The 13,798-nt window shown below is 36.9% G+C and overlaps 1 protein-coding gene across 1 annotated transcript; it reads left to right on the forward strand.

Annotated features, from left to right (window-relative positions):
• Positions 1 to 1,714: 1,714 nt before the first annotated feature.
• Positions 1,715 to 12,791, forward strand: LOC118825774 (complement C1q tumor necrosis factor-related protein 3-like). The gene is made up of 3 exons (XM_036596584.1): positions 1,715 to 1,907; positions 7,123 to 7,269; positions 11,391 to 12,791. The coding sequence occupies exons 1-3, from the start codon at positions 1,748 to 1,750 to the stop codon at positions 11,678 to 11,680; spliced, it is 597 nt and encodes a 198-aa protein (XP_036452477.1). The 5' UTR covers positions 1,715 to 1,747; the 3' UTR covers positions 11,681 to 12,791.
• The last annotated feature ends 1,007 nt before the right edge of the window (positions 12,792 to 13,798 follow it).

Genomic DNA, 13,798 nt, shown 5'->3' on the forward strand with positions numbered 1-13,798 from the left:
GCAGAGATGTTACCCAATCAGCAGTGACATATGACCTTGCCATGTTGAGAAGGCAGTGCACACAATGGATCGTAAAGTCCTCTACAAATGCGGCTTCTACAGCTTGGTGTTTGAAACTGCTGAAGATGTTTGAGACGTATGTTAAAGTATTAAACACACGTCTAACCCCAGTTACAACACTTGCATACACACAACACAGTGTTCAATGCACCGCCATTTTAAATAGAAGATATTGTGCTGTTTTAATGACAAAATCAAATTAAATCAAATTAAAGGCAACCCTAAATTGTATTGCCGTATGCACTGTTCCTCATAAGTGAACAAGATCCTGCTTATTTTTGGCTGGAGATCAAGAATCATTTTTTTCTTTTCAATCTTTTAGTGAGCTCTGATAAACAGCTGCTGCTGCTGTTTTCCTTTTCATAACAACCCACTGGTTAGGCTGCCTATTTCAGTGGCATATCTAGACCTTTCAGAGCCCTGGAGTAACACTTTTGGTTCTGCCTACTGCAAAGCAAACTGTGATTGGTTGATTCCTCTGTCACTTCATAATCATGCTGTTAGTTAGTCTAACACGTTAGGCCTTCTCTTCAGCTCTTGAAGTCCTAACCAATAGGAGAGCTCGCTTAGCTACATCTAGCTAGAAACCTTAGAAAAAACTATTTGATTGATCCAGATTGGCCAATGTTCTCCTCAGCATTTCAAGAATTTAATGCTTTGACAAACCACTGATTAGGCTGCCATTGTATTCATAGTCTATGAGGTATCTAGAACTTTCAGAAGGCCTGGAGTGACGAATTTGGTCCAACCTACTGGAAATCAAAATGTGATTGGTTAATTTTCTGTCACTTCATAATTATGTTTGTAGTTAATGTGTTTGGCCTTCTCTTCAGCTTCTGAAGTCTAACCAGTAGGAGAAATCGCTTCATCTACCTAGATACCATGGAGAAAAACAATGTCAGATTGGTCAAATTTTCTCCTTGATGTTTCAAAAATTGAATCCTCCTCTTTCTATCTAAAACCTTACAGTGAAACAAGATTAGAACTTTAATACTTACATAGTTCATATATATAAAAATGATTCTATTGAATTAAAAATAAGCTAAAAATTATAGATGTGTATCTTTTTAGTTCCCAAAAATTATTAGGTTTTCTCCAAAGGCCTTGAAGGTTGAGGGTTCTCATCTGAAACAAAACAATTTCATATTTTGGGCAGTCAGTTTTCACCTTGGGACAGATGACAGTATTTTTCAGGATGGTTCTGAAAATATTAATTGAACTTTTATGTGTTTTATGAAATTGTTGTTTCATAAAAGCAAGCCACTCAAGGCTGAACGTTACAGTGGTTTTGTCATGGGTAAGGGCAGTTCCCCTTATATTTGTTGGAATAACTGTAACTTTATGGATTGCTTGGATGTTGTAGGATGAATTATAATGAAAATGCTAAGACAAGTGTATCATTGCGTTGTTGGAAAGACGTATTCTTCACGCATCTCTGCTGTTGAGCGAAGGCTTAAAAGTTACAAACAAACTTCCTCATTCGGAAACAAATTTGCAACAGTAGTTGTGAACATGCATTTGTACAGGCCAGTGATGTAGCACTAACAGCTTCCTTCTGTGGAACAAAAGAAACATCGTTCATTTTGGTGGCGCAATCAGCGCGATTAGAGGAACGGTGACTTGCAGGTCTACAGTGCTAATATAAGAACCCACTGAGTTCTCCACTGAGTGCTCCACTGAGTGCTCCATGATGGTGATGAAGATCACAGTGATAAAGATGAAGCTGTTGGTGCTGGTGTTGGCAGCCCAGCTGCTGAAGGTGAACTCCATCGAAGAAGAAGACATTCTTGAAAAAGTTTTTGAAGAACTAAATAAGCGCATTCAGGCGGTGAAAATATCATGCCAAGGTAAAGTTGACTTTTGTCAGCGCTCTTACATCATAATGTCCTTTGCAAAGTAACTCACAGTGTCTATTTTATCTGTTGTCTCTTGACAAAGGTAACGTTACTTCAAAGCCTTTGGTAGTGAAATTGAACATGTATTTGCCTTTATTACTGTGTCAGATTTGAGTTAAAAGTGTTTGTAACACTACATCACATTCGTCTTGATATTTAAATGCGGTTTCCTGCTGTTGGAACAAAACCTTCTAACTTTACAGGAGAAGGAAAAAACATCTAATGTAATTCAATGGAAACAGACTTTTTTTCAAGTAATTCTGGGCCATTTCTTTTGGTCCATTTATCATGAATGGACAGACAATGTAAAGAGCAATAGGCACTTTCAAATTATGTCAAAAACCGAAAAACAATAGACATGAGGATACAAGGTTTTGTTTCCGACAGCAGCGCAGATTTGTGTGTCGGTAGTGCAGCTGGTATCTGTGATGTGGTATCAGTTGGTGATGTGGGGTGGAAATACTAGTTTATTTCCCTGCTGAAAAAAAACAGCACAGACCAACATGAATTCCATATTGGTTTTAGCTGGTTTATGCTGGTGTGGTGCTGGTTAGCTGGTCATTCAACATGGTCATGCTGGTTAACCTGCAAACTAGCATTCAAAACACAATGTTGGTTTGCTCCTGACCAGCAAACCAGCATGCAAAACATGGTGTCATGTTTCAAAAATAACAGAAAAAGTTATCTCAGTTTTTTCATTTTTCATTTTTCTACATCATTTGAGCACAGAGGCTGCCTGTTACGCTGATCTTTTATGATAAATCGACAAACAGAAATGCTCTAAAATTGCTCGGAGTACAATCTTTTTACACAACTTGCATTAAAATTGAAGAACATTTTTTCCTTTTACCATTTTGGAGATACTCATTTGATATGCTGGTTTTGCTGGTGACCAGCCATGCTGGTCTATGCTGGGTTTTCTAGCAGGGTGTGGCAGTTTAGATCTGTAACATGATGGTTTGCACGCCGCATTTCGTGAACTGTTGTTACAGTGTCTGTCATTATGGGTACGAATCTAGTTTTTACAAGACAGAAAACTGCACCAGCATATGTTTTGAATGCTGGAATGGTGGTCAACCAACATGACCATGTAGGGTGATCAGCCAAACCAGCACCAGACCAGCATATATCAGCATGGATTTCATGCTGGTCCATGCTGTTTTTTCAGCAGGGATTTCCAGTCAGCAGAGCCCCTACTGAATGAATCATGGCCATGAATTAATATACTGAAGCTATAGTAGTAGTGACATTAGGCAAAAGTCAATATCTCCATGAGTTAAAATGTTTAACCATCATCAACCCAAAAGAAATACTGTATTCATCCTGTCATCATTTCAAGCGGCTGCAGCCAAAGTCATCAAAATTGACAAAATAAACGGTAACACTTTCTATGAATGTCACGTTTGTAAGCATCTATAAACACATTTATAACATGTAATAATGCATTCATACAGCATTATAAACATGGTTATAAACATTTATAAAAATGAATTACACTTTATAGCCATGTTTATTATACATTATAAATTGTTAATATAATGCATTATAAGTAGTGTTGATAACATGTTATACTGTCAGTGCCAAAGAAGTCAGTTCCAGCTTGGAGAGTGTAAAGTAAAAACAAATACCAAGCTAACGGTGGTGTACATTACCTTTCCCACATTGGGTAAAACACTGATGGCAGCACTAGTTTAAACTCTGACATTTGAAGCCTGTAATGTGCTTTATTGTGTACGTTGAAGTGTTTCAGTAAATTCTTCAGTAAATACTTCAACTTGAAGCCTCACTCTTAACACTGGAGGAGGCTTTAGTACAGTACGCTTCACTTTACTTAGAGCGGACAAATACGACTTATGAGCTCTTATAATTTGTTATGATCAATACTTATAATGTATTATGTTAACAATTCATAATGCATAATAAGCATGGCTATAACATGTAATGCATTTTAATAAATATTTATAGCCATGTTTATAATGCCTTATGAATGCTTTATAACATGTTATGAATGTGTTTATAGATGCGTACAAAGGTGACATTCATAGAAAGTGTTTGTTGTTGTTACCAAATAAACATACAAATAAACAAACAAACAAATAAATAAATGTATTTATGTATCTAATCTTTATATAAGTTAGTTTCCAGAATTCTGTTATGCACTTTCTCAAAGACACATGCAGCTGTTTTCTCCATTAGTGAACATTTTTGTCCTAGTCTTTATTTTGTCTGCTGTCTACTGTTGTTTCTTGTATACTCCTGCTCCTCTGTTTGTTTTGTTGATTTGTCTTATTTGTTTTGTGTATGTTACTTTTGTTTTTTGCTTGTTATAGTATTTGATGCCATTGCTTATTAGCTATTTGTTTGTTTTTTGTTTGTGTACAGTTGTATGGCTTTCAATGAGTGCATGTTATATAGTAGGATAGTTGTGATTATTGTAAGAAGTATGTGATTTTTAGCTTTTACCTCCTCTCCCTTAAGAGGCTTTGCCTTTTGCCAGGCCGCCATTGTAAATAAGAAAACATTCTTAATGACTCGCCTGGATAAATAAATAAATAGATGAAAACAAATATAAAACAAAAAATAAATTTAGGGTCATCAGATTTTTTAACATGTTACTTTATTCCCCTTTTGGTCAAGTTTTATGCAGCAACAGCAGCAACAATGCTATTACTTTAGATCTTATGGGGTAACTAATTATTGCATATTTTATTATTTATTAAGCATTTTATTATTGTACTATATTTAGCTGTATAGGCCATGCATTACGCATCATATAAGTCCTTGTTAAAACATTTTACTGTTTTAATTGGTGTGCAGAAATGTGCATTACTGGTCATTATTGTGGTTTACCACCAAAGTGAAAAATATCTGTGTAAATAAATGGTAAATAAACAACATCATTTAGAGTGGTTTGGTGTGAAATTCTCCACTGTAGAAAAACTTACAGTCAGAACTGTTCACAGTGGTGGCGATAGGAACCAGACGTCTGAAGAGTTTAACTTCTCTAAAAGCAACATCACAGAAAGTTATTAGGTAAAATAATAACAAATATGCTGCCTGAGACATAGATTTTACAATTTCATTTCCAAAAAAGTTGGGATGTTGTAAATGAAATCAGAAAGCAGTGATTGGCAAATCATTTAAACCCTATATTTAATTGAAAATAGTACAATAATAATAAAATGTTGAAACTGAGAAATTTAATTGTTATTTGAAAAATACATGTCCATTTTGATGCCAGCACCACAAAAAAGTTGGGACAGCAACAAAAAAGTTGGGACAAAGACTGATAAGTTGTGTATTGCTAAAAAAACAACTGATGAAACATCTCACAACTTATTAGGTTAATTGAAAACAGCTCAATAACATGACTGGGTATAAAAAGAGCATCGCAGAGAGGCTGAGTCTTTCAGAAGTAAAGGTGAGGAGGGGTTCACCACTCTGTGAAAAACTGTGCGTGCAAATAGTGCAACAATTCAAGACTAACGTTTCTGATTGTAAAAGAGCAAAGAACTATTGTATTTTATCATATATGGTACATAATATCATTAAAGATCCAGAGAATCCAGAGAAATCTCTGGACGCAAGGGACAAGGCAAAAGACCAGTATTGGCTGGCTGTGATCTTTGGGCCCTCAGGTGACACTGCTTTAAAAACAGACATGATTTTGTAGTGGAAATCACTGCATGGGCTCAGAAACACTTCTGAAAAACACTGTCTGTGAACACAGTTCATTGCTGCATCCACAAATGCAAGATAAAACGCTACCATGCAAAGAAGAAACGGTACATCTAAAAACACTTCCACCTTCTCTGGGCCTGAGCTCATTTAAGATGGACAGAGGCGAATTGAAAAAATGTCCTTTTGGTCTGATTAATCAAAATTTGCAATTCTTTTTGCCAATAATGGATGCCACATTCTCCAGGCTAAAGAGGGGAGGAACCATACGGGTTGTTATTAGTCAGTACACAGTTCAAAAGCCAGCATCCGTGATGGTATAGGGGTGCATTAGTGCACATGGCAGGGGAGACTTACACATCTGTGAAGGCACCATTAATGCCGAACGATACATTCAGGTTTTGTAGCAGCTGAAATCCTATATCAAGCAAGAATAAGAAAACATCTTATTTTCAAAACTTGTTGTTAAAAGAAGAGGTGATGCAGCACAGTGGTAAACGTGCCCCCGTCCTAACTTTTTCTTAAAATGTGCTGCTGGCATCAAATTCAAAATGGGAATATACTTTTCAAAAATACAACATTTATCAGTTTTAACGTTTGATATGTTGTCTTTGTACTATTTTCAATTAAATATAGTGTTTAAATGATTTGCACATCATTGCATTCTGTTTAGACCTAGTGACCAATGGTTTCTATTACCACCACTGAAAGAAATCAGAGTATGTGTGTTTCTCTAGAACAGAGCATCTCACATCAAACCACTCTGAAGGACTGTGTTTAAATCTCAACCACTGAATTATGCAGAGTTTATGAAAAATCAGTGGAATTTTCCTGCAGCCCTCCTACATATAGCAACACTGACTGGATTCAACACCCAGATCCTGGTATCAGTTTCATCAGCAATTGCTTAGTTTACCCTGGAAGTGTGAGGCGCTCTGTAAAAATGAATGTTGTCATTTTTCGTTTTGTGAAAACAGAATTTGTGCCTGACGGATCGCAGTGTACTGCTATAAACAATGTTAACCCTTGTGTGGTGTTCATGTTTTTGTTACTCAGTGGTCTGGTGGACCCACTGCATTATTTTTTTTTTAAATCAACCACATTGTTATACAGCCATAACAATTTATGTAAAAATACCAGATGTTTAAAATATCACAAGTGCCCAGCATAGGGTTCTCCTTTAGCAGCTGTAGCCAGTCAGCAGATGTGTTATTTAATATGTTCTTCACAGAAAATGAGCAAAAGCCAAGGAATCTGAGGTTGAAATAATAATAATAATAATAATAATAATAATAATAATAATAATCCGCATCATTTTTTCTTTTGGTGAAACATTGAAAATGGGTCCCACAGATCCCAACACCACACAAGGGTTAAACTGCACTGCAGGCACATGAGTGTATTTAATATCAGGACAGTTATAAGCACTGTTGGCCTTATACTGAGGCCATTGGTTTCATGTTCTATGTGTTTTCACTTTGATATGCAGTGAGAAAAGTGGTGTTCTCCGCGGCTCTGCAGCCTCCTGTTGTTACGAGTAGTGGGTTTGGAATAATAGGACCCTATTCCAACATTTCCATGCTCATACACAGCCACATCATCACCAACATTGGCAATGCCTACAACCCAAATACAGGTAATCTCCATCTACAGTTCAGAACATTTTATTGAGCTCATGAAATGTCAATATTATTTTTTTTTTACCATAGAGGTATTAGATTTGGGGATGTCCAGTTCCAATCCTTTGTTTCTCTGTTTATTCTGCTGTCATAGAAGAGCCAAAAATCAACAATATCCACAACCTGCAGCTGTGTGGAGCATTTGTGTTTTAACCATCTGCAGTTTAAGGGCAATTTCTTTGCCTTTAAAGCCTCTAGCATATAACGTGATGGCCATATGTTTCACATCAAAAGCTATGGATGCACCAATGTGGAAGGAATGCTGGGCCAATGCAGATATCCGATATATAACGCACATATCAGCCAATGCCGATAATCGATATTTTAATATGTACATATCTTCACATCTTGGGCATGCAGTATTACCTTCCATAAAGGCCACTGCACACTGGATGTGCTGTGCTGTGCAGCATCCAAAAATTAGAAACCATTGTTCTTAATGGAGCTCTGCCCGCTTGTCCCGGTACTCCATCAAGCACTGTTAAGTTCCTCAGCACATTACAGCACGATACTCAGCCTTTTGCCATTATTACATTAAATTAAAGCCATATTGAGACCAGAGAGAGCCACTGTAGATGTGGCTTGAAATTTACACAAAGAAAAGGCAGTCAGTCCTTTAGGTAAACAGACAAAAGCTAATAGTAAGTTACTTCAGCTAATGTTATTAGCCTAACCTTTTCAGCCTTTCATCACTTGTCCATGCCGGTGCCTCGGGCTCCAGAATGTAACTGCTGCACCATTTAAGGTGGAATGGGAAAATTCAAACAAGAAGCTGGCAAATTAGAAGCAAACTTCAGCTTTGTAGTTTTAATGCTGGTAGTGTTTGATAAAAAAAGATATAAGCTATCAGAACATCCTACCTGGAGTTTTATGTATAGTGCCCTCTAGAAATATTGGCACCCCTGGTGAACATGAGCAAAACAGGTGGTAAAAACATTCTTTATTGCTGATCCTTTTGATTTCTCATTCAAAATATTAACAGAAATCTAAGTATAAAGATTGAAGAAAAAGAAAACTAAATCTTATCGGGAAATAAATTTTTTTCTCAAATCTGTGTGTGCCACAAAAGTTGGCACCCCCTCATTTGATACTTTGTTAGCCTCCGTTTGCAAAGATAACAGAGTCTTCTTCCTATAATGCTTAATGAGACTGGAGAACACATGGCAAATGATCTAAAACCATTCCTTCATACAGAAACTCTCCAGATCATTCAGATTCCGAGATCGACATTGGACCCTCCTCTTCAGCTCATGCCACAGGTTTTCTTTGGGGTTTAGGTCAGGGGACTGACAGGGATGGCCGTGGCAAAACTTTGATTCTGTGGTCAGTGAGCCATGTTTGTGTTGATTTTGAGCTGTGCTTTGGATCATCATCCTGCTGGAAGATCCAAACTATGGCCCAGTTTATGCTTCCTGGCTGAGGCAGTCAGGATTTAATATCTGCTGGTATATAATAAGTCTGTGAGGCCATGTATCTGAACAAGTTGTGCAGGGCCTTTGGAAGAAAAACAGTCCTTTAACATCACAGATCCACCACCATACTTCACAGTGGGGATGAGGTACTTTTCTGCATGGCTGTCTTTGTGTCCGCACCAATCTCACCTCTGGTGTTTGTTGCCCAAACTTCTATTTTGGTCTCATTTGGCCAAAGAACACAGTCCCACTGAAAGTTCCAGTAACACTGGGCGAACTGTAGGTGCTTGAGTTGACTGGCCCTTATCAGCAGAGGCCTTTTTCTGGCAACCCCCCCAACAACTTGAGGTTATATAAGTGGAGTTTGATTGTGGTTTGGTAGATGTAAGACCTAAGTAATGTCTGCAATTCCCCAACTGTGATCCTTGGAGATTCTTTGTCCACTCAAACCATCTTCCTCACTGTGTGTGGGGTCAGTATAGACATATGCCCTCTTCCTGGCAGATTCTTAACATTTAGAGTTGTTTAAAATGTCTTAATTATTGAACTGATAGTGGAATTTCATCTGGCTCTTTTCTTGTACTCTGTGTTTCATCTCATATATATTCCCCAGTGAAACACTGACCATTTCAAGAGTTCCTAATCACTTAAGTGAACTTAAACAAAAACATAAAACATAAACAGGAATATACGTCAGTTAGATTTCACTCTTAAGAATTGTGGCACACATAGATTTACGAAGAATATTTCATAACTAGATGTAGTTTTTCTTCCGGTCTTAATACCTTAAATAAAGGTTAGATTTTTGTTAATATTTTGAATAAAAGATCAAGAGGATAAGCAATTAAGAATATTTTACGGCTCATTTTGCTCATGATTACCAGAGGTGGCAATATTTGTGGAGAGAACTGTTTTGTGTGTCTGCACAGTGCTGTGGCAGGCATTTTAGCTGCACTGCTGTAGTCCAGCCAGCATCACCTAAATGTTAATGGTGCTCTACCAGTCAATAAATGTGTCATCAAATATGGGAATGAAATATCAGCAAAATCTAAGCATTGGCCCGATGATTTTAAAATGATTTTAAAAAAGCATGCTGATGTCGATATGATTCCGAAATCATTATGCATCCCTAAACAAAACATAGCAGTCCAGAAAAACACATTTTGCACTCACAACAATGAACTGATCATACTATAGTATTAATTGGCAGAATAACATAATCTTACGTAAACTGTGTAGCTGTATTATCTATGAAAACACAAATAGAGGATGATAGCAGTATTGGCTGCTTATATTAAAGGACTCCTTGAGACATTTTAAAGGGCCACGAAATGTATTACTCTCTGGAAATTGTCTGTCTGATTTGCATTAAGGCTTAATGAGTAAAATACTTCCAATAAGACCTGAAAAAGAAAAATAACATTCGTGGATCAGCTGTCTGAACTGGTGTCTCAACTTTCACGCATGCCTCAAGTTTCCATGTTAAATTTAATAAAATCAGTAATAACTGTCCATTCAGATTTGCAAACACGTCATGTTTAGGTTTGTTCTATGCAGAGATGCTAGAAACCTTTTTTACTTAGAAAATCAACAGAATGTTGGTGAAGATGGGCAAAAGTATGTGTTGACTTTCAAAAATGTTGACCTTCATAAAGCAGGTTAAGGCTTTAAACAATAGCTAAACACCTGAAAATGCCCATATCCACTGATAGAGCAATACTAAATAAGTGATTGGAGATTTGTAGAAGATGGTAGCATTTTGGGGTCACCAAGTCTCCAAAACTACAGTTAGATGTGACTGCCATGCCAGCAAACTCTTTAAAAGGCGTGCTAGAAGAAATTTTGGAAACACTTTCTATGAATGTCACCTTTGTAAGCATCTATAAATGCATTCATAACATGTTAAAATGCATGCATAACACATTATAAACATATCTATAAATATTTATAAAAATGCATTATACATTATAGCCATGTTTATTATGCATTATGATTTGTTAACATAATACATTATAAGTACTGATCATAACAAATTATAAGCGCTTATAAGTGGTATTTGTCCGCTTTAAGTAAAGTGAACTTTACGTAACTGTACTAAAGCCTCCTCCAGTGTTAAGAGTGAGGCTTCAAGTTGAAGTATTTACTGAAGGATTTACTGAAACACTAAAACATACACAATAAAGCACATTACAGGCTTCAAATGTCAGAGTTTAAACTAGTGCTGCCATCAGTGTTTTACCCAATGTGGGAAAGTCAATGTACACCATCGTTAGCTTGGTATTTGTCTTTACTTTACACTCTCCAAGCTAGGACTGACTTCTTTGGCACTGACATTATAACATGTTATTAACACTATTTATAATGCATTATATTAACAATTCATAATGTATAATCAACATGGCTATAAAGTGTAATTGAGTGTAATTCTTTTTAATAAATATTTATAACCACATTTATAATGCCTTATGAATACATTATAACATGTTATAAATGTGTTTATAGATGCTTACAAAGGTGACATTCATAGAAAGTGTTACCGAAATTTCTTCTTAAGAACTGTTGGTGGAGGAGGCCCAGTGGTTTTTTTTTGTTTTTTTTTATATCTTGTGTATGTAATGCTAATACTTTCATGCTCATCATCTAATATTTGTGTGTTGTGTTTGCAGGCGTGTTCATAGCTCCAGTGAAAGGTGTTTATTTCTTCACCTTCACAACATACAGCTGGGCTAAGAATGCCGACATTGGGGTGGTTTTGTACCGGAACCAAGAGGAGGTGCTGCGGGTTTGGGAGCATCAGGGCGAGGGGGATAATGAAGATTATGCCACTAACTCTGCTGCCCTGGTCCTGCAGCCGCTCGACACCGTGAGTCTCCGTCTGCCCAAGGGCTTCCAGGTGGCCACCAGCATCGATGACAACAGACACACCTTCTCTGGATTTCTGCTCTACCAGCTGTGAGCTGCCAGTGAGGCCTCATAGCATCCACAGTCGCTTTCATCACAACAGAAATGAAGAAAAAGTGCATTTAAATGTTAGAAGTCAACAGTTATTGCATTCAATGTGCTGTACGCTTTAAATGCAATTGAAATAATTACATAGTTACATTCTGTTTGTTTCAATTTCAGGCATTAACAAAAAAAAATGTATGGAAAATGTAATGGATGGTCCTACATTCTGCAAAATAAGACCGAACATAACTTTTCATCAAATTCAAAAAACAAAATATGCCATGAATGTGAATGAATGTAATACCAAAGTTGTACGGACTTGAAAGTTTAGAACCCACTCTTGATCCCTGGAGCTATGACTAATAAATAAGCTGTCACTATCCTTTATCATCACAGGTGATAACTTTAACTTCTAGGGTTCACAATGGTGTGTCTGCTCAGTACCAAAATGCATGTACATCGCTTTGTCAATTAAAAAAAATAAAAGGACCTTGGTCATTATTACATTTACATTTATGGCATTTTGCAGACACTCTTACTTACAATTTACAGTTACATAGGTCGGCGCAGGTAGTGTTAGGAGTCTTGCCCAAGGACTCTTATTGGTATAGTGTAGCATAGGGCAGTGGTTCCCAAACCTTTGAACAGTTCTGTATCTCCTTTTTATAAACCTTCTGCTGAGGACCCCCTCTCACACGTGCACACACACATGCAAATATTGTAATGCTACATTTGTAAGACTTTTAAGCTTGTAAAATCATACCAGCTTAAAATATCAAACATGTTATAATGTGGCGAAACATGACACCATATCATGTAATACGGAATAAATAATGTTAGGCCTGTATTTTAAACTTGGTTCACCTAGGAGTGCTGCTCAGAGCACAGGGACGATGACAAGGAGTGAACTGTATTCGGTTGTAATCTAAAAGCAGTCACACACACTGTAAAAAAAAATGTTGATCTGTTTTTTATCAGGTTATTTTTCTGTATAATTTAAACAGAATTTTTCCATGTCTGCATTTTACTGTCACTCTTCCATATTTCCAAACTTTTTCTCCATGATGATACATTCAAATGTGTTAATAACATTGTAACTACATGATAATGTATGGTAAAATATCAACCTAGACATGTAGCTACAGTACTGACCATTAGCTGTTAAGTTACCAAGCATCCCAGCATAAGACTAGCTATATTTTTTAGATTCTATTGCTGCATTTTACTTACTATTTACAGCAATGTTAACTACTTTAGTGTCAGCATGTGCTACAGTTTCCCACAAATGTTAATGCTTTGCCCATAAACTAGACATGAAAGGGGTACAAGTGTATAAAAGCCAGCTAACTAAGTTAGCTAATGTTAATTAACAGTGGCTAGTTAGCCGCAGGGCTACCAACTCTCATGCTCTGGCTGTGAGGCTCATGCATTTAGGTCTATGCTACTAGTGTAATGCTAATTTACATTAACAATGAGAATTCCTATGTGATATTAGCATCAAGCTAATTGTGTCTGTTCCCGTTTTTATCGTGCTCTTCTTAAATATTGACAATTAAAGCTTGTAACAGACATTTAAGTAACATCTTCTCATTTTGTTTTTAGGAGTTTTACAGTCTCTCTAAAGTCTGGCTGCAGTTGAATGCTTTTTGTGTTCAGCGATTAGCCAAAAACCAAGCCTTCAACCCTGACACGTGACAATTTTGGGAATTTGTAAGATGGTAGTACAAAAATTGAGGGAACAGAATGTAACTGTTAGAGCATTTAAGTGGGGATGGAAAATTAGAAAAAGGCCGGTTTTAATTAAACACAGACATTTGAAGTTGCTTTGAGACATTCCATGGTTTCCTCGAAGCTTGTGGCAGACATGTTAGCATACAGTTTACCTTGTAGCAGTTTCACAGTGACTCTTTGGAAGGGTTCAGTTGAAAATGGGGGGCATATGACAGGATATCTGAACATCTGGTTCCTGCAAAATGGAACATGCACACCTGTGTCATTCACATACACTTCAAAGATGGAAAATGCAGAAGTAGATTGCAAAAGTCCAACCTGAGTTCATAGTGGGGACAGCATGGACATCAAGTCAAGGATCAGGTCTACGTGACGTCGCTAAGGATTAACAGCGTTC

Source organism: Colossoma macropomum, unplaced genomic scaffold, assembly GCF_904425465.1.
Source record: "Colossoma macropomum unplaced genomic scaffold, Colossoma_macropomum, whole genome shotgun sequence".
Lineage (NCBI taxonomy): Eukaryota > Metazoa > Chordata > Actinopteri > Characiformes > Serrasalmidae > Colossoma > Colossoma macropomum.